This window comes from Paroedura picta, chromosome 3, assembly GCF_049243985.1.
Source record: "Paroedura picta isolate Pp20150507F chromosome 3, Ppicta_v3.0, whole genome shotgun sequence".
NCBI lineage: Eukaryota > Metazoa > Chordata > Lepidosauria > Squamata > Gekkonidae > Paroedura > Paroedura picta.
This window is the reverse complement of record NC_135371.1, coordinates 1,519,383-1,543,758: the sequence shown is the minus strand read 5'-3', so window position 1 is coordinate 1,543,758 and position 24,376 is coordinate 1,519,383. Positions and strand designations below refer to the sequence as shown.

General features: G+C 48.8%; 1 protein-coding gene across 1 annotated transcript; it reads right to left on the bottom strand.

The window, feature by feature from the left end:
• Positions 1-3,325: 3,325 nt before the first annotated feature.
• LOC143833808 (uncharacterized) lies at positions 3,326-23,942 on the bottom strand. The gene is given in 17 exon segments (XM_077330034.1): positions 3,326-4,066; positions 4,068-4,167; positions 4,170-4,225; positions 4,227-4,298; positions 4,300-4,392; positions 4,394-6,407; positions 8,342-8,468; positions 8,684-8,763; positions 9,265-9,313; positions 9,414-10,016; positions 14,005-14,047; positions 16,024-17,173; positions 18,933-19,059; positions 19,247-19,314; positions 21,810-21,858; positions 22,020-22,529; positions 23,799-23,942. Coding segments are annotated over 16 exon segments (5,199 nt in total). The 5' UTR covers positions 22,431-22,529; positions 23,799-23,942; the 3' UTR covers positions 3,326-3,909.
• Positions 23,943-24,376: the final 434 nt, after the last annotated feature.

The following is a 24,376-nucleotide window of genomic DNA, read 5'->3' as shown; positions in this document are numbered from 1 at the left end:
GTCAAACTACGGCCCTCCAGATGTCCATGGACTACAATTCCCACAAGCCCCTGCCAGCATTCGCTGGCAGGGGCTCGTGGGAATTGTAGTCCATGGACATCTGGAGGGCCGCAGTTTGACTACCCCTGCATTAGAGCATGCCTCTTACTATTTTATTGTCTTGCTCCAGCAATGTGACTTGAGTACCCGGAAAGCATTCAGACTCATTCAGCATTTTGGAGATCTAGAAATGGGTGAAGGCATCTCAACTATTTGTTCCATTGTGAGTGGCTTGCATTAGCCAATGGGCTTGCTCTCAGGGTATCGAAAAACAGCTCTTCTTCCCCTACTCCAGTATTTCAGTTCGAGTATTTGTTGCTGTTTTGGAGATGAAAGGAATTGAACCTGTGACCTTCTGCAGGCCATGCAGATGCTCTTATTGCTGAGTCATGGGCCTAGGTCTATGAGAGAGGCAGAATGGGGCTGCCATTGAGGTCTCTGGGAACGTCTGCAGGAAACAGCGCTGCATTCCACGTGAGAAAAGTATTCTACAAGATGTGAAGTAATGACAGACACAAGGCCTGCTTCTCTCCCTGGGCTGGCTTGCTCAGCGCGATCTTTCTCCTGAGCTTTTTATTCAGTTTTACAGCTCAGAAAAAAAGCTTCACAATACTTATAGCTATGTACACGTTCCGTTGTTATCATCAGAGTACAAGATGCTGTATCCCTTAATCTTCACACAGGCAACTGACCCTGGAGGTCAGCTGATTGCAGGAGCCCTGTCCTTCTGGTGATTGCACAGAGACCAGAGATGGAACCTTTTGACCCTGCCCGGCCTGGGTGTGCCCAACAGCAAAGAGCAGAGACCAAATTTGGCAAATCTCTACAGAGATGAGGAAAAAAGAGATGCGCAATCAGCCCCTTGTTTGCAGTTGGAGTCCAGTGGCACCTTCAAGACCAACAACATTTTATGCAAGGTATGTGCATGCACATTTTGTCAGGTACAAATATCTGATGAAGTGGGCCTGCACACGAAAGCTGATACCTGGAAGTAAACTTTGCTGGTCTTAAAGGCACCCCTGGATTCAAACTGAAATGAAGCGGCCAGAAAATAGAGATGACAAAGGAAGACAGAGAGCTCAGGGGGGTGGGCATCACACTACAGCCACGTAGCACACAGCGACACTTGCCAGTTGCCTGCACAGGAACCAAGACCAGAACTATGGGGACACCACAGAACTGTGAGCCCAAATGTCCAAATCATGGCAAATGTGGTTCTAAAATATCTATTCCAGGCCAGGCAGGTTGCGCATTGGATGTCTGGTAAGTTCTCCCCACTCTGGCATGGCTTTCCAAAGGGGCAGTCCTGCCACCCCAAATCCACCCTCCCCACCCTCCCCCGGGCAAAGTCGCCTCTCAGGAAGGAGCAGCACAGCCCATGTCTGGGTAATGCTCTGTGGGGCTCAAGCCAGTGAGCCCAGCCACAAACCCCCCTGCTGCCTCCTGGGGGTTCTCAGGGATCACAAGACAGCCTCTCCCAGCACAGAGTCAGGGATCGCTCCGCATCCCCTCAGCTTCCCTTTCCGGACCGTTCTCCTCCGCAGTGAGGCTGGCTGGGCAAAGAGACCCCTCGGGGAGGGTGAAGCCCCCTGCAGAAGGAGGCAGCCCATCTCCCTGGCCTTCCCTGGGCAGCTTGGCCTTTGGATACATGGGGGAGGGGGGCAGGAAGGAGGCAAAACCTCACAGCCTGCCCTTTGGGAGATGGGGGAGGATGGAAAGGAGGTAGCCCATTCCCTGTCGCCTTCCCTGAGCAGCCTTGCCTTTGGGAGATCCGAGGGGAAGGAAGGGGGCAACCCACCCCCACAGCCTTCCTGGCCTGATATCTGGAAGATTTGGGGGGTGGGAAGGTGGCGGCCCACCTGTCCATGGCCTGGCCTTCAGAAGATGTGGGGTTGGATGGAAAGGTGGGGACAGTGGTGATGACCATGTAGACCTGTTGCATGGGGGTGGGAGTAGGAAGGACAGTGCCCCTCCAAAACAGCTATTCTCCCCAGTTGAACTGAGGCTTTCTTTCCCCCCCTCCTTCCCCTCCCCCTCTATCTTTCTCTGTCTCTTTCTCTGTCTTTCATGTTCCTGATGGTTTCCAGGCCCCCACCTGGAGGTTGGCAACCCAGCCGGCTCCCCATATGGAGGAGGAGTCACAATTTAAAACAAGCTCTTGTGATTGGAGTGTGCTCCTCTTTCACCTCTTTGCCACCCTGGATCTGGAGCAGGGAGGGGAGGGGAGGGGAGGGGAGGAGGGTCACGGTGCAGGCGCAAGGGTTCGCGCCCCTCGTATTCCTGGGTGCAACTCACTTTGCCTCCAGGATTTAATAATAATTGAAATGCTGAATGAGCTGTTCTGTATTCAGTGAGAAAAAGCAGATACTGTCACACAACTGTGTTCTCCCTTTTTGTGTGTGTGTGTGTGTGTGTGAGTGTGTGCGCCCCATGGTTGGTTTTAACTTTTGGGTTAGTTTCAAGCAGGGCGGGTATTCGTTTAAATTGTAAGGAACGATTCAATCAGCTGCATTTACTGTTGGGTGGCCATCCTGCTGGCTGTTAGGTGCTGCTCCCCTGCATGCCCCCCCCCCCCCCGCATATGCTGTCGCCTCATTTTCACCAAGGATCTTTGTCTCTGAAGGCTGCTTGTCCTTTTGCTGGGTTTGATTCTGCACTCCCCCACATGCAGCCAGCTGGGTGACCTTGGGCTCGCCAGGGCACTGATAAAACTGTTCTGACCGAGCAGGAATCTCAGGGCTCTCTCAGCCTCACCCACCTCACAGGGTGTCTGTTGTGGGGAGAGGATAGGGAAGGCGACTGTAATCCGCTTTGAGCCTCCTTTGGGTAGAGAAAAGTGGCATATAAGAACCAACTCTTCTCCATTAATATCAGGGCTCTCTCAGCCTCACCTCCCTCACAGGGTGTCTGTTGTGGGGAGAGGAAAGGGAAGGCGACTGGAATCCACTTTGAGACTTCTTCTTTTTGTGGCTGCCCACCAATAATTCTCCTTTTCAAACTTTCCACAATCTTCTAAGGCAGCGGTCCCCAACCTTTTCCAGGTTGAGGACCGCTTCCGGGGGTGGGGGAGAGCTGGTTGACGACCCACCGCCTTGAGGAATCCAGACACTAAGGTGGAATATTTTTTACTAAGGAGGAATATTTTTACCCTCATTGGTGCTCTTCCATCACTCTTGTCCTCATCATGTCTCTGCGTTTATTAAAGTCTGCCCTACCAAACTCTAACATACTGTCCTTGTAATGCAGTAAAAGTTACTAGAAAACAGGTTAACACAAAACTCAGGCAAAAGATTCTGAAGTTTATTTCCAGGACAGGAATATTCAGGAACACAGCATCTTAGGTGACTCTTGAGAAACTTTGAACAAGGCTTACAATGTTCAAAGATACTTTATAGAAATTCCACCCACCTCCAGCAACAGAATGTTCAAGACACAAAGTTCACACAAGAATAGAGTGATCTTCAAAGGAAAAAATATAGCTCATAATTCATAGCTCAAGATGAGAATAAAGATCCTGAGTTAGTGAGACCATCTGGCCTTCTGCCACGAGAACATACAGAGTGTGTGTAAGGGAGAAGGAATATTCATGAGCATTCAGTGAGGAGGACCCAGGGAATATGGTGCAGCAGGCCTGCAAAACATCCTGGCAGGGAGCCAAGGAGACAACGTACACGTATGTGTCTGACTGAACTTCCTTGACCCCCCAATCACAAAAGGAATTCTAGCAGGACATAGTCACTTCCCCCCACCTCCTTCATCCCGTCCTCCCAGCCACTGGTGTGTTGATCAGTATTGAGTCGAGTATGGCCAAGCCCCTCGTAGGTTCCCCTACCATTTGATGGTTTCTGCCATGTGTGGCTTTGTTGATGGTCAGTAAGCTGTGAACTCTGAAGACTTTCCACACTCCAGGCATGTATGCAGTTCATATCCAGCGTGGAATATCCCTCTGTGGATATGCTGATGGGATAGAAGATCTGAACACGGAACAAAGCTTCTTCCACACTCCAAACATGGTACTGGTTTCTCCCGTGTAGATACATTGATGTTTAGTGAGCTGAGAATTAAAAACAAAGCTCATTCCAAACTCCAAACATTCATATGGTTCTCCCGTGTGGATATGATAGTGGGATTTTTGGTCTGAACAAAGATACAGCTCTTTCCACACTCCAAGCATTTATGGGGTTTCTCCCGTGTGGATATGTAGATGGTATTTAATTTGTGAACTCTGAGCAAAGCTCTTTCCTCACTCCAAACATTTATGGCTTGTCCCCTGTATGGATACATTGATGGGGTATAAGTTGTGAACTCCAAGGAGAGATCTTCCCACATTCCAGAAATTTATATGGTTTGTCCCATGTGGATACGTAGATGGGATTTAATATCTGAATTCTGAGCAAAGCTCTTTCCACACTCAAAGCATTTATATGGTTTCTCCCCTGTGTGGATACGTTGATGAGCTTTAAGTTGTGAACTTCGAACAAAGCTCTTTCCACACTCAAAGCATTTATGTGGTTTCTCCCCTGTGTGGATACGTTGATGAGCTTTAAGTTGTGAACTTCGAACAAAGCTCTTTCCACACTCAAAGCATTTATGTGGTTTCTCCCCTGTGTGGATACGTTGATGGGCTTTAAGATGTGAACTCCAAGCAAAATTCTTTCCACACTCCAGACATTTATGGGGTTTCTCCCCTGTGTGGATATGTTGATGAGCTTTAAATTGTGAACTTCGAACAAAGCTCTTTCCACACTCAAAGCATTTATGTGGTTTCTCCCCTGTGTGGATACGTTGATGGGCTTTAAGATTTGAACTCCAAGCAAAATTCTTTCCACACTCAAAGCATTTATGTGGTTTCTCCCCTGTGTGGATACGTTGATGAGCTTTAAGTTGTGAACTTTGAACAAAGCTCTTTCCACACTCAAAGCATTTATGTGGTTTCTCCCCTGTGTGGATACGTTGATGAGCTTTAAGTTGTGAACTTCGAACAAAGCTCTTTCCACACTCAAAGCATTTATGTGGTTTCTCCCCTGTGTGGATACGTTGATGAGCTTTAAGTTGTGACCTTCGAACAAAGCTCTTTCCACACTCAAAGCATTTATGTGGTTTCTCCCCTGTGTGGATACGTTGATGGGCTTTAAGATGTGAACTCCAAGCAAAATTCTTTCCACACTCCAGACATTTATGGGGTTTCTCCCCTGTGTGGATATGTTGATGGGATTTAAGTTCTGAACTCCGAGCAAAGCTCTTTCCACACACCAGGCATTTATGCGGTTTCTCCCCTGTGTGGATATGTTGATGGGAGTTAAGTTGTGAACTCCGAGCAAAGCTCTTTCCACACTCCAAACATTTATATGGTTTCTCACCTGTGTGGACATGTTGATGGGATTTAAGTTCTGAACTCCAAGCAAATCTCTTTCCACACTCCAAGCAGACAAATGGTTTCTCCCCTGTGTGGATACGTTGATGGGATTTAAGGTGTGAACTCCGAACAAAGTTATTTCCACATTCCAAGCATTTATATGGTTTCTCCCCTGTGTGGATATGTTGATGGGATATTATTTGTGTCCTCCAAGCAAACCTCTTTCCACATTCCAAGCATTCATATGGTTTCTCCCCTGAGTGGATACGTTGATGGGATTTAAGCTCTGAATTCCCAGCAAAGCTCTTTCCACACTCAAAGCATTTATGTGGTTTCTCCCCTGTGTGGATACGTTGGTGGGATTTAAGGTGTGAACTTTGAGCAAAGTTCTTTCCACATTCCAAGCATTCATATGGTTTTTCACCTGTGTGGATACGTTGATGGATTATTATGTGTGAACTCCAAGCAAAGCTCTTTTCACATTCAAAACATTTATATGGTTTCTCTCTTTGAAGTGGTTTCTTTTCAATGTGGATGCAATGATGTCTAAGATTTGAAGTACAAGAAAAATGCTTTGTGCCAGATATGCATTTATATGATTTCTCCCTAGTATGGATACACTGATGTCCTATAAGGTCTGAATCATGTCCACACTCTAAGCATTCATACGGTTTCTCCCCAGTGCTGATTCCTTGATCAGGAAATAGGGTGTCACTCTGGGAAAGGTCCTTTCCACAATCTAAGCATTGATATGTCTTCTCCTTTATGCTGATTTGTTGATGAACAGCAGAGATGCCATTCTGAGCAGAACTCCTTCCAGACTGCATCCAGTGATTAGTTTTGTCCCCTGCATTAATTGTTCTGTGTCTATCAAAGACTTGGGATTCAGGACCCTGCGGAGGCCATTCATTCCCCCCCTTCCATTTTGTTGCATTGATTCTTTTCTCATCTTGTATTTCAAGTAGGTGATGCTGTGGTTCTTCCTGGGACTTGTCCTGTGGTCCATCAGCTTCTAGAAGAGAAAAGGCAAGTAAGACCTTCTGGATACAGCAGAATCAAGCAAAGGAGGACTTTTATACATAGGTATTTTCCTTTGCTTTCACCATGCGTATCTGTCAGATTTTCTTTGTCATTCTGCATTGACTTTCCTCCTTTCAATGCTCAATTTGCTTGTTGGTTGCTGTTTCCCTGGGTTATCTGAGAGTGTTTTTGTGTCAGTTTGTCTGTTAGAATCATAGTACTGATGGAGTGAGGGGTGAAATAATATTTTCTTAATTATACCTTGGTGTACCAGACTGTTTCGTAAGAGAAGGCCCAGGAATTTGTTCTTGACTGTATTTTGGAATACGGCCAATGTCAAGCCAACCTGTTCTCAGGGAAAGCAGTGATTGTCTATATGAATCATTTGAGCTTTACAGGAAGCTGGCATGGATACTATGTTGTGATCCTGTGGGATGTGCAAGGGGGTGGAGAACCTAAGTTATGTGTTTGACCTGAAAAGCAACATCTTTCCCTACCTTCAATGGATTATTATAAAGCCTCATGTATCCTATTGTTCCGCCTACAGATTTGGGAACTCCCCTGTGTCTATATTGCTGCTGCACTAACAATATACAAGAGGTTCTTTTTCTCTCAGCGTGATTTATTGGGGATGGGCAAAAGGTACCCTCACACACACAATACCTTTATTGGCATAAAGCAGATTAGCAAAAGTAGGCCCTGGGCTATCAGAATCATAGAGCTGGAAGGGACCTCCTGGGTCATCTAGTTCAACCCCCTGCATAATGCAGGACACTCACCCACTGTAACCGGTCACCCTCTTGAACCTTCAAAGAATCAGCCTCTCCGTCAGATGGCTCTCCAGCCTCTGTTTTAAAATTTCCAACGATGGAGAACCCACCACCTCCCGAGGAAGCCTGTTCCACTGAGGAAACGCTCTCACTGTCAGGAACTTCTTTACATTTGTTCCTATTGAATTTCAATTTATTCTGTTTAGCCCATTTCTCGAGCCTATCAAGATCATCCTGTATCCTTATTCCGTCTTATGTGTTTGCTATCCCTCCCAGGTTAGTATCGTCTGCAAATTTAATAAGCACCCCCTCTATTACCTCATCCAGATCATTTAGAAATATGCTGAACAACACAGGCCCCAGGACAGATCCCTGGGGCACTCCACTTGTCACTTCTCCAAGATGATGCTGAACCATTAACATGCACTCTTTGGGTATGATCTGTCAACCAGTTATGTGGAACTTTATCAAAAGGTTTACTGAAAAACAGATAAACTATGTCCACAGCATTCCCCTGATCCAGCAAAGTAGTCACTTTCTCAAAAAAAGAGATAAGGTTGGTCTGACATTACTTGTTCTTGCAAAACCCATGATGAGTCTTAGAAATTACAGCTCTCAGTTCCAGCCGCTCAAGGACCAGATGTTTGATGTTGTTCAAAAATTTTCCCAGTCACAGATGTCAAGCTTACGGGTCAATAGTTACCCATATCCTCCTTTTTCCCTTTCTTGAAGATGGGGACAACATTTGCCCGCCTCCAATCATCTGGCACCTCACCTGTTCTCCAAGAAGTGTCACAAATAATGGACAGAGGTTCAGAGGTGACATCTGGTCGGGGGGGGGGGGGTTGAAGAACTTGGAAGCACAGGTTGCATTTTCCTGAGTTATTCCTGTTAAGGGCCAAATGCAAGTCCAGCTTGCTTGCATTACTAGGAAAAGGGAGGTTCGGACTGCGCAGTCTCCTGTCTTCATAGGAAGCAAGACAAACCCTGCTTAGATCCCCATGAGACCCAGAGGCACCCACTCCTCAACTGAGAGGCTCCACTGGCAGACCCCCATCAGGGCCCTTATTGGCGATTGGGCTGGCCTGGGAACCACACTGAGCAGCAAGGACTTCTGCCTTCAGCATCCCTCAATCGAGAGCCAGGGGAGCCTTACCCAGAGAGGCCACGTTCTGGCTGTTCTCCTCCATGACTTCCTGGTGAAGCCTCCTCTGGCCCGGATCCAGCAGAGCCCACTCCTCCTCCGGGAAATGGACAGACACCTCCTCCAGGGTCACCCGGCCCTGGAAAGAGGGGGGGACACCCACTGTTTCCACAGGTAATGCCAGAATCCTTCCCTTTCTTAGGGCAAGGTAATAAGACACAGAGGCTCAGGACAACCCCGTCAGATGCTTCCTCCTTCGACCCAGTGAGCAGCTGAGGAAAAGAGACATGGGGGCAGGGGGGGGGGTGCGTCTCCCTTGCCTAGGGAGGGCGCAATCCAAAGTTAACCACTTACCCCATCAGGCTGCTCAGGAGCAGCTTCCTCTTGGGCAGAAGGGGGTGGCCAAGAACGCATCCCGAGTTTTAGGGAGTCACCTGGAAGGATTAAAAGGTCATTGTCCAGCAGTCTGTAGTTTCCAAATATGCGGCAGTTCAGTTCCAAGTGGGGAAAATGAGCTGATGGCTGCAACTACCCTTGTGTCCCTCTTTTAGATAAGACTTTTGCTTCCACACTTTTGACAAATCCAGATCGTTGTTGTATACAAAGCAGAGGTCTGTTTCTCTACAATTCACAGAATTAGGAAGGAAAGATGCAAGAAGGTGACAGAAACCCCCAGGCCAGAAATGCAACTCCCAAATCCCAGAATCCCTGAGCAGAACACCTAGAGAAAGCCCCCTTGTTCTGGGTGGAGAAACCGGTTACCGTCTTGACGTCGTACTGATGTGACACTGGGGGAAATGCCACCGACACATCCTCTTTGTTCTAGCTGGGTTTTGACCCTGATCCAGAATCCAATCTTTGCCACAGAGGCATAGGGGAGCACAGAAGGAGCCCCCCCTCTTATTCTGAGGGGAAAAGACCCCTTTGGCTCTTACCTGGAACACCTGCGTGGTGGTCCTGCTCCTGTGCAATCTTCTCCTGCAGCTGAAAGAGCAATGAAGTGGATCAGTCCAGACAGCGGGAAGCAGTGAGAAAGTGAGGAGGGGACGGGCTCCGAGGGGTTCTCCCCCTGCCCCCCCCCCACCTGCCGCTCGTGGTCCTCCTTTGGCTGGGCCTGGCTGAGGAGGAAGCCTTCGGCCAGGGCCACCGCCTGGGCGCTGCTCTCCGGCCCGCATCCTCTCACCCAGCCCTGCATCTCCGGGGGCAGGACGGCCAGGAATTGCTCCAGGATCACCCGGTCCAGCATCTGCCTCTTGGTGCTCCTCTCTGGCTCCAGCCAGCGGCAGCACAGACGGTGGAGCCGGCTGCACACCTCCCGGGGCCCCCCTGCCGCCGCTGCCTCCCCGTAGCGGAAGCCCCGGAACTGCCGGCGCTGCCTGTCTGCAGGGGGGCCCTCGTCGTCTCCCAGCCTCTCTCGCCCTGTGGCCCCACCGGCCTCGGGCCCTCCCCTCATAGCCCTGCTCGGTCCACAGCCTCCCTCCCTCCTGCAGAGCCCGCTCGGCCTCCGGGGCACCCAAGGGGGCAGGGAGCTCCGGGCCCAGGGAAGGAAGGAAGGAAGGAAGGAAGGAAGGAAGGAAGGAAGGAAGGAAGGAAGGAAGGAAGGAAGGAAGGAAGGAAGGAAGGAAGGAAGGAAGGAAAGAGAAGAAGAGTTGGTTCTTATATGCCGCTTTTCTTTACTCAAAGCGGCTTACGGTCGCCTTCCCTTTCCTCTCCCCACAACAGACACCCTGTGTGGTGGGTGAGGCTGAGAGAGCTCTGAGAGAACTGCTCAATCAGAACAGTTTTATCAGTGCCATGGCGAGCCCAAGGTCACCCAGCTGGCTGCATGTGGGGGAGCGCAGAATTGAACCTGGCATGCCAGATTAGAAGTCCTAACCGCTACAGGAAGATATGGTGGATAGGAAGAAAGGAAGGAAGGGAAGGAAGGAATGAAGCGTCCTGCAGGGTGGGCGGAGCGACGGGGCCCAACACTGGTCCTCCTCGACCGGGCAGCCTCCCCTCCCCTCCCCTCCCCTCCCTCCTGCTGCACCGGTTGGATGGCCCGCCTGGGAGGCCCAGCCAGAAGCCGCAAGTCCCTCTGGCCACGCCCCCGGCCTTCCTGTCGGAGGCCGCTCTAGGAACAGGGACTCGGTCTCCTTAACCCTTTCGGGGAGCTGCTTTAGGACGCCGCCAGGGAGGATGACTTGAACGGATCCTCCTTTCCTAGGTGGCTGCAGAATCTCTTTCAGATTTGTGGCACCTCCAGGTGGAGACGGGAGATCTCCCGGCATAAGTGATCTCCAGACCGCAGAGATCCACTCCCCTGGAGGAAGCAGCTCCCATGGAAGGGAGTTTCTATCCCCCCCAGGTCCCTCCCCGAGCTCCAGAAACCCCCCCCCCCTTCTCAGAGTTGGCAACTATACTTTCTTGCCTCTATGGAGTGATGCTAACCTTTGTACGTCCTATATTCTGTTCCACTGGGTTGCCTTGAAGATGAAGATTTATATCCTGCTTTTCAACACCTGGAGGAGTATCAAAGCAGCTTATAATTACGTACTTTCCCTTCCTTTCCCCACAATAGATACCTTGTGAAGTAGGTTTATTATCTATATTATTATTATTTATATTTCACCCTCCCCTGAGGCTCAGGGCTAAGAGAGCTCTGATAGAACTGCTCAGCAAGAAAAAAAGGAGATCATTAGATCGTGGAAACTCAGGGGAGCTTTTCCTTCTGCATCCCCTTCTAAACCCTGGGATCAGACCTGGTGGAATGGAAATGGAGAAGAGTTGGGTTTTATACCCTGCTTTTCACTACCCAAAGTAGCTCCAAAGCGACTTACAATTGCCTTTCCTCTCCCTGTGACAACAGCACTAACAGGACTGTGACTAGCCCAAGGTCATCCAGCTGGCCGCCTGTGGAGGAGCAGGGAATCAAATCCAACTCTCCAGAAGAGAAGCTGCCACTCTTAAGCCCCACCCCAAGCAGGAAGGGTGCACCAATGGCTCCTCCAGGGGGAAGGGACTGTCCCAAGCAGTAGCCCTCTCCTCCCAGGAGACCAAAGACTCTGGTGAAGAAGCTGACATCCCTGTAGCCCGGCTGAGGGGAACATACCCCATTCAAAGGCCCGATTCAGATTATTTTCTTCTTCTTGTGCAGTTCTGACAGTACAACGGGGCAACCAATCCTGTCACCACCTTTCTGAAGCTCAAGGACCGCTGTGACGGTTGCCTTTTGACACGTCCCCCCTCGGAAGTCCATTTCCCCTCCAAAATGGACGCTGTTCCCTCAGAGACTGAGACACTTTGCATCATGGTTGCCTCCGTTAGAAAAGGAAGCTCACCCGGCCTCTGTTGGTTCTTCTGGGCTTCATCCAGCCCCAGAACCTTCTGGGAATGTGGAAAGCCATCTTCTCTTTTTTAAAAGAAGAAACCCACCAATGGTCAGAATGGAACAAAGGCAAACAAACTGAAGACTTTATTGACAAAGAGGCCAAGGGTCACTGGCATTGAAGGACCAGCTTTCCTTCTTATTTATTAGAATCATAGAGTTGGAAGGGGCCATACAGGCCATCTAGTCCAACCCCCTGCTCAACGCAGGATCAGCCTCAAGCATCCTAAAGCATCCAAGAAAAGTGTGCATCCAACCTTTGCTTGAAGACTGCCAGTGAGGGGGAGCTCACCACCTCCTTAGGTAGCCTATTCCACTGCTGAACTACTCGGACTGTGAAATTTTTTTCCTGATATCTAGCCTATATCGTTGTATTTGTAGTTTAAACCCATTACTGCGTGTCCTCTCCTCTGCAGCCAACGGGAACAGCATCCTGCCCTCCTCCAAGTGACAACCTTTCAAATACTTAAAGAGGGCTATCATGTCCCCTCTCAACCTCCTTTTCTCCAGGCTGAACATTCCCAAGTCCCTCAACCTATCTTCATAGGGCTTGGTCCCTTGGCCCCAGATCATCTCCGTCGCTCTCCTCTGTACCCTTTCAATTTTATCTACGTCCTTCTTGAAGTGAGGCCTCCAGAACTGCACACAGTACTCCAGGTGTGGTCTGACCAGTGCCGTATACAATGGGACTATGACATCTTGTGATTTTGATACAGTCCCTGTTGATACAGCCCAAAATGGCATTTGCCTTTTTTACCGCTGCATCACACTGCCTGCTCATGTTTAGTTTACAATCCATAAGTACCCCAAGGTCTCCTTCACACACAGTGTAACCTAGAAGCGTATCCCCCATCCAGTAGGCATGCTTTGCATTTTTCTGACCCAGATGCAGAACTTTACACTTATCTTTATTAAATTGCATCATGTTCTCATTTACCCATTTTTCATTGTGTTCAGATCTCGTTGAACTCTGTCTCTATCTTCCGGAGTATTTGCCAGTCCTCCCAATTTGGTGTCATCTGCAAACTTGATGAGTAGTCCCTCCACCCCCTCATCTAGATCATTAATAAATATGTTAAAAAGTACCGGGCCGAGCACTGAGCCCTGAGGCACCCTGCTACTCACCTCTCTCCAGTCTGATGACAGGCAAGATTGAAGAGGATACCACTTGTCCTGCATAGTGCAGGGGGTTGGACTAGTGGTAGTTCCTTCCAACTCTATGATTCTATGAAACCCCAAATTCATCTGATTTATTAACAGTACAGATTATCTAATAGCCTGAGGTTGGTGACTAAGTACTTTGAAATGAAGAATTAAAACAATTCAAAATAAGCAAAAAGTTTGTTTTAAAATACAGTGGGAACAACTAATTCAGGTAACAGAAACAACTAAGACAATTTTGGGCATTAGTATCAAAAGCATTTAAAAACAAATCTATCCTATACGTGAACTGTCCCATAATACACTATTTCATGTAGGCAGGAAATGCTTTGGATAGTCAAGATTTTATTCTCGACTAGAGGCAAAGTCCGTTGCATCCAGGAATGCAATAGATGCTAGGCCACACCTGCACTGTGGCCCTCCTGGGTGCTGGCCCTCCTACCCCTCTAGAGCAAGAAATAGGGGGGAGGAGCACAGATCTCATTGGGTCACATGGAGCTGGCAGCCAGTCTTTTCTCCTTTTCCCAGCCCACCCCCAGGCCCCATCTCCAAACCTCAGGGAACATTCATAAACCAGGGGGTTAGGATGTCTGGGAATATCTTGGAATTGTTTGTATGTAGATTATAGCAATCCGCTCCCCAGGGGAAATTGGTTGTTTTGAGGGGGGCCTCTCCAATGACAGCTTATCTCTAGGCAATAGAGATCAGTCCCACTGATTTTCCTTGAGGTAAGAATTTTTTTGAGACAATACTACACATCGAGGTATGCATAAATGGAAATCTTTATTCTGATTTCACTTATTATGTTATACACGTTTGATGCTGTGTTTATATTTACATTATAGAGAGCCATTGAGGAAGAACTTATAGAAAAGGAGCAACTAGGGGCTCATTCTGGCTGACTACATGCTCAAACAGCTTTCACTATTAAAGTCACCATCGTCAGCTGAATAGTAATAAATATTTATATTTTTACATTTAGTTTATTCAGCTGCTCATGATCCTGGCCACCAGAATCACCAGAGACAGTCAGACCTTTAATTGATCTGTCAAAACTTTAAAAAGCAGCAGGTTCATGTGCCAGGCCCCCTGAAATCTTGAAGGCTTTCCCAGATTGGTGGTCCACACTTCTTGTAGCTTTACTTACAGTGATCAATAGATCCAGCCTGATGCCTAGTTCTGGTTCCAAGCTATAAAAAAGTGGAACATTCACTACCAAGCAACTATTGCCTCATTAGTCTGCTCTCAATATCCCGGAAGATAAGTGCCAGATTCTTAGCAAACAGACTTCTTGGGTGGTGAAACAAAAGATCTTAAACCCTAAACAAGCTGGGCTTTGCAAAGGGAAATCTATAATAGACAAGTGTGCAATTCTCTCTCACCTTGTCAATAAGACTCACAATGGTAAAGGTACCAAATTATATGCAGCCTTCCTAGATTTGCAAAACGTTTTTGATTGTATATCATGAGAGCTTTTTTGGGAAAAACTAATGAAAAAGGAAACTGGAGACTGCTATACATTATTAGGAAGCTTAATCGTTGATCAAACCGCATCAGTTTGATCAAATACACTGACACGCCCAAATTTTGCAGGGCTTTCCACAATTTGATGCGATCCACACAATCAAAAGCTTTCTTGTAGTCAGTAAAGCAGGTGTAGACAGCCTTTGGATATTCCCGTGACTTTTCCAAAATCAAGTGCAGGTTTGCTATCTGGTCCCATGCTCCCGTCGAAAGCCATCTTGAACATCTGGTAATTCTCTTTCAATGATTATTGATATGCATTGTTGTATGACTTTAAGCAGGATCTTACTAACATGAGAAATGAGGCCTATTATACGGTAATTGGAACAGTATTTTTAGTCACCCTTTTTTTGGTAGTGGGATAAACACAGATCATTTCCACTCATCTGGCCAGTTATTAGTTTCCCAGATTTTCTGGCACAAAGCTGTAAGGGTTCTGACTGATGCACATCTCAGCAGGTTATGATGTCAATGCCTGGGGCAAGGCCCATTCTCAAGGCCCATTCCACTTCCTCCTCAAGAATGCCCAGTTAAAGTTCTATTCCTTTTTCATTTTGAAGAGAACAAACTTCCATTCTACATGTGAACAGTTATTCTGTGTATTTCCACTACCAGTTCTTGATGCTCTGTTGTTTATCTGCGTATCCCTTTTTGTGATCTTCTTCTAACTGCTAGCATTTCTGATTCCAGCAAGCTTCACTGTCTATTCTTGCTGCCCTTTGAAAATGCACATTTAATTTTCTTGCTTCCTCCCTTCTGCCTGTAGTTTTTGCTGCTTTTCTATATTCAGCTATTCTTATAGTTTCATGTGAGACCCATTTTGATCTTTTCTGGCTTCCTTTGTGGTATTGCATTTAACTGCTGTTTCAACAACAGTCGAATGACTTTCCTGCCACAGTTCATCAGGCATCTTCTCTGCTGCGTCCAATAGCTGAAATTGATTAACTCCACGATATATGTGAGCAGAATTTTATTTACATAAATTTCCTTAACCCATCTGTCTTCTTGATAGCGGTAAGAGTACCCAACTAGGCTCTAGGAGATGCAGGTTCAAATCCCATTTCCAGCAATGTAATCTGCAGGCTACCTCTGGACCAGTCGCGCATTCTCAGTCGAACCTCCCTTTCAGCATGGATATTGTTAGGATAAAATGGAGGGAACCAGAACAACAGTAACTGCTTTCGAAGCATGCTGGGAGAAAGGCATGCTAAGATATAATCACAGAATAATATAGTTGGAAGGGACCTCAAGGGTCATCTAGTCCAGCCCCCTACACAATGCAGGATGCTTGCCAGAAATGTTGGATGCAGTATGGCATAAAGAATGACTGCTCTTGCTGTTAGCTTAAGTAGTGTAATGGCTGCTCTTTTTGCAGAAGGGAGAACAGCTAATCCAGTAGTCAAACTATTATTAAATACGGTGAATGGAGCAAGCAGAGAAGAGAGCCAAGTCCTGAACAGCATCATCTGGTAATCCTAAAAGTCCATGATACCCCTCCATAAGATGGGTAGAAAAATAGCTCCTCACATTTTATAGTAACATGGTATATATTCCAAATATGCCTTAACCAGTACACAGTCAACATCTGTACAGTACAGTCTTGATCTAACCCAAAATCTCCACATTATGATATCCATAATGCTAGGCAGAAGGCTGAAGCTCTTGCAACACTGGAAACAGGCATTCAAATGGTTTCTCCACAAAGTGGATAAGTTGATGTTTAGTAAGCTGTGAATTGAGAGCAAAGCTCCTTCCACACTCCAAACATTCGTATCGTTTCTCCCCAGTGTGTATAAATTGATGGGATTTCAGTTGTGAATGCTGAGCAAAGCTCTCTCCACACACTAAGCATTTATATGGTTTCTCCCCAGTGTGGATACGTTCATGGATTGTAAGGTCTGACTTCCAAGCATAGCTCTTTCCACACTCCAAGCATTCATTTGGTTTCTTCTCAGTGTGGATAACTTGATGTTTAGTAAGCTGTGAATTAACAGCAAAACCCTTTCCACACTCCAAGCATTCATATGGTTTCTCCCCAGTGTGGATAAGTTGATGGTATTTAAGCCTTGACTTCTCAGCAAAGCTCTTTCCACACTCCACACATTCATATGGTTTCACCCCAGTGTGGATACGCTGGTGAGTTTTAAGGTTTGAACTCTGTGAAAAGCTCTTTCCACACTCCAAGCATTTATATGGTTTCTCCCCAGTGTGGATACGTTGATGGGATTTAAGTTGTGAGCCCTGAGCAAAGCTCTTTCCACATTCCAAGCATTTATAGGGTTTCTCTCCAGTGTGGACAGGTTGATGTGATTTAAGGCCTGAACTGTGAGCAAAGCTCTTTCCACACTCCAAGCATTCATATGGTTTCTCCCCAGTGTACATATGTTGATGGATAGTAGGCTGTGATCTCCAAGCAAAGCTCTTTCCACTCTCTATGCATTCATATCGTTTCTCTCTAGTGTGGATATCCTCATGGGATTTAAGGTGTGAACTCTGAGCAAAGATCTTTCCACACTCCAAGCATTTACATGATTTCTCCGCTGTATGAATTTCTGGATGAATATTAAGCATGCAGTTCTGAGAAGAATTCCTTCCATGCTCCAACCATTGATGAGGTGTCTCCTCTATGTCCATTCCGCAGAATCTGCCTAGCATCTGGGATTCACCACTGAGAGGGGAGGATTTAGACTCCTCTCTTTTCCATTTTGCTGTCCCAGTTCTTTTCTGCTCTTTTTTCTCCAGGACGGAGTGTTCTGGTTCTTCCACAGACTTCATTTGGGGTCCTTCAGCTGCTTGAATAAAGAGGAGAGACAGATATGACCTTGAGGCAAAAGGAGAATCAAGTAAAGAAGGATATTAACTGCTCTGGATAATGACTAGATATCACTTGAAAGGGAATCATAGAGTTGGAAAGGGCCATACAGGCCATCTAGTCCCACCTCCTGCTCAATGCTGGATCACCCTAAAGCGTCCTTGGTCAGTATTTGTCCAGCCGCTAATTGAAGACAGCCAATGACTCATCATTTCCTAAAGGCACTCGATTCCACTGCTGAACTACTCTCTCTGTGAAACATTTCTTCCGCATATCTAGTCAATATCCTTCCTCACGTACTTTCAACAGGAACTTTCCCTGCCCTCCTCCAAATGACAATTTAGCAATTTAGTCCCCTCTCAACATTTCACCCTCTGTCTATAAACTCTTGATTTTTCTTGGATGAACTTCCATCACAAACAAGGCGGACCAGTGGAATCTCCTTGTGCAGAGGCAGTTCTCTCTCTGAGGAGTGATAGCCTTCGATCTGCTCTTCTTCTTGCATATCTTCCAGGGGCTCGGGGGGGGGGGATGGGAAGGTGGACTAGAAGGTGACTTCCCAAATCCAAGGACAGAACTGAACCGAATTCATGAGACACCCAAACGACAGAGATCCAATTTGGCCTCCCAACGTAGAAAGCTGACCATACTTTCCACTCCTTGCGTGTCCAGCCTCCCAAGGGCTGTGCTCTGGGGTCTGGACTGCAGACATACGCCAGGTGGAGAGAAGGGAGTGTGTGGGGGACCCTGAACTGAGGATATCCGCTGCCCCAGAAGGGTCACTTGGTGCTTACCCTTCTATAGAGCCAGGCCAAAACATTGCTCTCCTACTGGCCTTGAAATTGCAGGGCTATTTTTTGTTTAGCTTTCTTATGCTCTTCTAAACTAAGGATTGTTTTCGGAAATTCCTCGGGCAACTCAGCAGCTGTTTTACCGTGTCCTCCTGCCCTGTGGCTTTTTAAACAGATTTTTGGCAGTATTTAGGATTTTCTGGGATAGTTTAGATTTTTTGAACAAACTTGAGTTTTTCTGTGGTGAGGTAGCATATAAATTACTTCTTATTTAAAGCCAAGCGCTCTATAAACACCCACCCAATGCCCCATGAGCACAAAGAAGCCAGCAGTTTTGGGCAGGGGGAGGGGAGATGCCTCCTGTCTCTGCTGTGTTCGTTGACATTTGAAAACAAAATTTTCGCTTACACATGAATACTTATGGAGTCGGTTTGCAGAAACCCCACCCTTGCATGGGTAGGAGTCCACTCTACTCCCTCACCGAGAGTCTCCATTAGAAATCCACCTCAGGGCCCCTAGTGGTGGCAGTGGGAAGTGCTGCCAAGTCATAGCCCACTGATGGAGACCCCAAAGCAGGGGTAGTCAAACTGCGGCCCTCCAGATGTCCATGGACTACAATTCCCAGGAGCCCCTGCCAGTATTTGCTGGCAGGGGCTCCTGGGAATTGTAGTCCATGGACATCTGGAGGGCCGCAGTTTGACTATCCCTGCCCCAAAGGTTAGTTGAGGCAAGAAACGGATAGAGGTCGTTTGCTATTGCTCTGCAGGATGACCCTGGACTTCCTTGGTGGTCTCCCGTCCATGGACTGACCTGGACCAACCCCACTGAACTTCCAAGGCTGGAAGAGACTGGACCAGCCTGGGCCACCCAGGTCAAACCTGAGGTGCTTCTTGGCAGGAACGAGTTCTGTCTTCAGCATCCATCAATCATGAACCAGCAGAGCCTTACCCAGAGAGGCCATGTTCTGGCCATTCTCCTCCATGACTTCCTGGTGAAGCCTCCTCTGGTCCGGATCCAGCAGAGCCCACTCCTCCTCCGTGAAATGGACAGACACCTCCTCCAATGTCACCCGGCCCTGAAAAGAAGAACACACAAATTCCTCTATCTTTCCCTTCTAAAGGCACCTCAAAAGTTCTGTAAAATGCTGACATTCAGGATTCAACCCCCATTTTCATTTTCTATCTAATGAGCAGCACAATAAACAGCCAAGGGAAGGAGTCTGAAGGCGAGGGAAGAAACCCAAGGGCAACATCCACACTTACCCCATCAGGCTGAACGGGGACTGCTCCCTCTGAGCCACAAAGAGATGGCAAAGAATGTTTGGCAACATCTGGAAGCATAAGAAGTGGAAAAGAAGGCATTTGGTACTTCCAGGGTTCTTTGCACTTCAGTTCCAGGGGGACAGCAGGATAAGATTCTCCCTGTCTTGCTTCTTGATTGGAACTATCCTTGCATCTTTATTACAGACTAGTAATCAAGCCCATTGCAGTTCTAAATGCAATGGGCGCTAGCAGTGAGTGTGGGTTGGGGGGTGCTGGCAGGGGCCCGTGGAAGCGGACGTGCAGCCATAAATGACTAAACTAATTATCTAGTAGCAGGCATAACTGAATCATTCAAAGGGGTAATTAGCAATCAGACATAATGAGTACTGCTCCCATTTCTTGTCATCCTGAATTTAGCTCCATTGCAGCCTAGAGGATCTGAATTTTTTCCTCTCTTTTTCTGAAGGCATTACTGCTATATTGAGTGCATCAGCCCATATTATTACTCCCAATAGTTTAATTCTTCAGTGGACTGCAGACTTCTGATTTCTCCTGTCAAAGTCTCTCCAGGTCCCTTGGATCCTTTTAAACAGATATCTTCTTTTTTTATACCCCTCCCTCAAAAAACATAAACCCTTTATTCAGTGTAAATACAAACTTCATGATAGAACAGTGTAGCATTGCAGTTAAGCTCACCATACTATTGAGTACATAGATATGCCATACAATTAATATTCTGTAGGATTATAAGAAACAATCCCCCCCCCAAACAAAGCAGTAAAAATATTTACACGGAGTACTGTGATATTGCATCAATTATTTGCAAGGGAGATCCCACCCCCCTAAAGTGTAAAGTCTACTGTCGAAGCTAAAGTTTAAATTACTCTCCTCAAATTGTTCCATCATGATACAGTTGGCAAGCAAATGTTATTAAGTGCTTGCAGTTTGTCAGAAGTCTTCTGATTGTTTGGTAGTGGAGCAGCACTCAGGGTCTACTACCTGGCAAATAACTTCCTTGTTTGAACTTGTGCTCTGTCAGGCTCCTCTCAAGGCTTGATGTGGGTAAGACAGCGTTATTTATTGAATCCAAGTAATCCTTGTCCTGTCTTCCAACTTTAAAAAAACGAACAGCATCTAGTTTTTATCTTGAAGGCTTCTGAATCAATAATGCAGCTTGTTGTGCGGCGTGCTGCCCAATTAGGCAGAAAGAGGCGAGGGAGCTTACCGTCCAGAGGGGCCATTTTTGAGGATGGGGTGCAGCTACGCGGCGCCATTCTGCTTGCATTGGCAAGCAGGGTGTGGGCTCCTGTGGTGGCTGGTCATTGGGGCGCAGTGTTTTGGCAACGAAGTTGGGCCGACTGGTCAACGGGGCGAACTGAGATCGGGCGGCGGCTCTTCGGCGCGTTCGCCGCTCCGGCAGCCAGAAGGCCGGCGGCCCCCGCCCCCCAGGCTCTCTGAAGCCCTGCCCGGCCGCCCCCCCACCCCACCCGATGCTCTCTGAAGCCCTCTCCTGGCTGCTGGAGCGGCTGCGCAGCGTCTCCGATGCTGCGAAGCTGCTCCAGCAGCCAGGAGAAGGCCGGCCGCCCCCCCACCCCACCCGACGCTCTCTGAAGCCCTCTCCTGGCTGCTGGAGCGGCTGCGCAGCGTCTCCGATGCTGCGAAGCCGCTCCAGCAGCCAGGAGAGGGCCGGCCGCCCCCCCACCCCACCCCACCCCACCCCACCCTAGGCTCTCTGGAGCCTTCCTCTGGCCTGACGCAGCTTCAGGCCAGCGGCAAAGGAGCAACTGCGAGCCGCGCTGCGAGCCGCTGCGAGCCGCGCTGCTTCGCGCCTGCCGATTGGTCCCTCTGATTGTCTGTCATGAGGAAGGGTCCAATCTGGACCCTTCCTCATCCCGGACACATCCCGCCCCAGAACCCCTTACTGTCTTATTTAGTCCGTGGCGCCCGCGGCGCCACGGGCGGTTTACAGATAATTGTCCACTTCCAAACTTAAAAAGGAGAAACTCTGAAAGGCAGGGAACAGGCAGCTTCCACAGCCCAAAATATCTTTGCAGCTAGGCGACAGGGTGAGAGACGCCACTGACACGTCCCCTTCATTAGACCTCCATGCCTTCTTGACGGGCCAAGCAGACTTTTAAAAGAGGATCTTAGGTTATTTTGGACAATACTGTCCCTTCCTTGGCCCTTAAAAGAACGCAGTTTTGTGACCATCTGATGGCCACCTTCCCCTAATGTTGGTCAACTCTGGACATTCCCTGACGTCAGAGTCTCAGAAATTTCTATGGAAAAAAAGCTCCTCAAATCTTGTGCTTTTGTCATCCTTTTTATTAAACCAATGCAATGATTCCCCAATTTTTGACATTAATAATTTTCACTAGATTTTGGAAGCCAACTGGAATTCGTTACTGCATTTGTCCAGTTACCTTGCAGTGAATTGAAGCCAACCTCATATTTTTACTCCCCCAAACGGAATTTCTGAACTGAGAAGCCCAAAGGGACCATCTTTCTTGGGGCATTGAGGCAGCCCACTGACAGTCAGGAAAAACACCCTTTTCGCTCTTACCCAGAAAAGTGGCTCCAGGGTAATGCTCTTGTGTGACTGTTTCCGGTGCCTGAAAAAGAAATGGGGATCCCGTTCAGGGGACAGGGATGAAAAATGGAAGAGGAAACTGACAGAGGAGAGGTATGTATGAAAACAGCAGGGCTATTTGTGTGGATTGTATTTTTGTTCGCCTTTTGTGCCCCAACCCCAAACTAGATGAATCCCTCTCACCTGCTGGTCCTGATTCTGGTCCTCCGCCTGGCTCAGGAGGAAGCCTTCAGCCAGGGCCACCGCCTGGGAACTGGTCTTTGGCTGGCATTCCCAGACCCAGCTTTTCATCTCTGTGGGCAGGACAGCGAGGAACTTTTCCAAGATCACCAGGTCCTGCATCTCCCACTTGCTGTGCCTCTCCGGCTTCAGCCACTGGTGGCAAAGATGATGAAGTCGGCTGCAGACCTCTCGGGGCCCCTCAGCCTCTTGGTAGCTGAACCGCAGGAATTGCTGGTGCTGCACATCTGGAGGGAAGATGTTTCCCAGGATATTCCGTAGGATTCCTTCCCACAGCTCCCTTCTGCTCCTGGCTTCGGTGCCATCCAGGCCTTTTCCTGATTCAGGGGCAGCTGAGTCCGGCTCTGCCCTCATCCTCCCTTCCTCTCCAAGCAGCCTTCACCTGGACTGCTGGATCACCTGGACTCCTCTGTCAGGTTTTTCTATGAAGGCAAGTATCAGCTCTGTGACCTCCTGCAAAGCCAAGACTGATGTTTGGATTCAAATTTTACATATGTAAATATACACATACTTGCATGTATATGACATCGGCAACAGAGGAAGTGAGCTTTGATTCATGACCACTGAAAGCAGAACTAAGGATTTTTGTCTTCCATATTGCTGGTTTATTTTGCCACACTAAACACACACACTGACCCTGGCCCCACCAGGAAGGAAGGGCAATAAAAATATTTCTTTCTTCATTTATTTTAAATGAGTGATTCAACAGCAGGAGGGAGCTAGTCATGTTGTCGGATTAAATCTGGGAGCCCCAGGGCAGAACGTGGCAAACCCCCAGGGGAAGAAAAGTGGGGTCTAGATATTGAAAACATGGAATCAAGATGAAGAGCAAGTTCCAGAAAGCCCCATCGGCTCACAGAGCATAAAGTGTTGGTTGAAAATCCACTTCACGTCCAATTTGGGAAGCTTGACAGGTGACCTCCTAAGCGATCCTTCTGTCTCTACTTGGCACAACAGAATTCAGTCTAAGCTTAAAACAAATGGTTTAGACATGGTGTGTCAGGATGAAAAATATACACTTAAGACAATTTCACGGAGATTAGTGGACATGGAAATGAAAATGTCAAACTTCACCGCATGTAACGCTCGTTTCCCCTCTGCTCTGGGAGATCCTGCCAAGCCCTTCCCAGCATACTCGGGTGTCTATCAAGAAGAAGGGCCTTCTCACTGGCCAACCCTTTCCTCTCCACTGTGGGTCAGGCTTCAGCACGATGGGGGAGCGCGGCACGCGAGGAAGAATGAGAACGTGAAAGGGGCCTTTTCATCGAGGGCGCTTGATCTTCAAGGGGGGCTTCTGGAGTGGAAACCTCGTTTGAAACGGCTCCCGCTCATTGGGTGCGTGTTTCAATGGGGGCTTCTACTCTCGTGCAAGGGGATTCAGGGTTGCTTCTGCAGCCCGCTCAGGCAGGCGCCCCGCAGAGGCAGCAGCCCAGTTCCCCCCAGGAACAAAACAGCCTTTTGGTCCCGCCTCCAGAGCTTCGTGGCCGCCTCTTCTTCCCGGCCCCCGAGGAGGAGGAGGAGGAGGAGGATCCGCGCTCGGGATCCCAGGGAGAGATCCCAGGGAGAGCCCCCCAACCCCAACCCCCCCCTCCCCCGGGGACTGGAGCCAGGCCAGGCCAGGCCAGGGGGGCGGGAGGGGGGAGGGGATTGCCCAGGAAGGGGAGGGGTCCCTCCACGCCCCCCCCCCCCAGCGCCAAGGGAGGAGCCCTTCCGCGGCCTTACCGGTGGGACTGCGGGCCCCTTCCGACCACGGCGGCCCCAACAGGCATGGCCGGAAGCGGCGGGGCGGGGCGGCCGGAAGTCACGGGGCCGCTCTAGGCAGGGCGACTCCGTCCCCTTAACCCTTCCGCTGACTCTGCGCCAACCCCCAGGGAGCTCCGCCCGGCCGGCCTCGCTGCCTCTTGCCTGGGCGGCCCCCGGGGTGGGGGGGGGGGGGTGGGAGGGGCTTCTGGCCGGGCTCGCTGGCTCGAGCCGCGCCCCCCCCCCCCGCCGCTGCGCCCGCCCAAGAGGAGAGTTTTGTCACGTGCGGTGCTTCGGTGGGCCACACGTGCTCCTAAAGTGGGGTCCTCATCAGCCTATTTAGCCTATAAGAATAAACAAGAATGACAGACAGTCAAGTGTGGGGCTGGATCTTGGAGGGAAGGGGGGCAGGCCCTGCCTGGGGAACATGGAGTGGTCTGGTGGGATCTCACGGGGCCCCAGGTCGCAGGTACTCTAGGGCAGGGGTCCCCCACCGCCGGTCCAGGGACCAGTCCGGTCCTTAGATTAGTCGGTACCGGGCTGCAGCTCCTCCTCGTCCT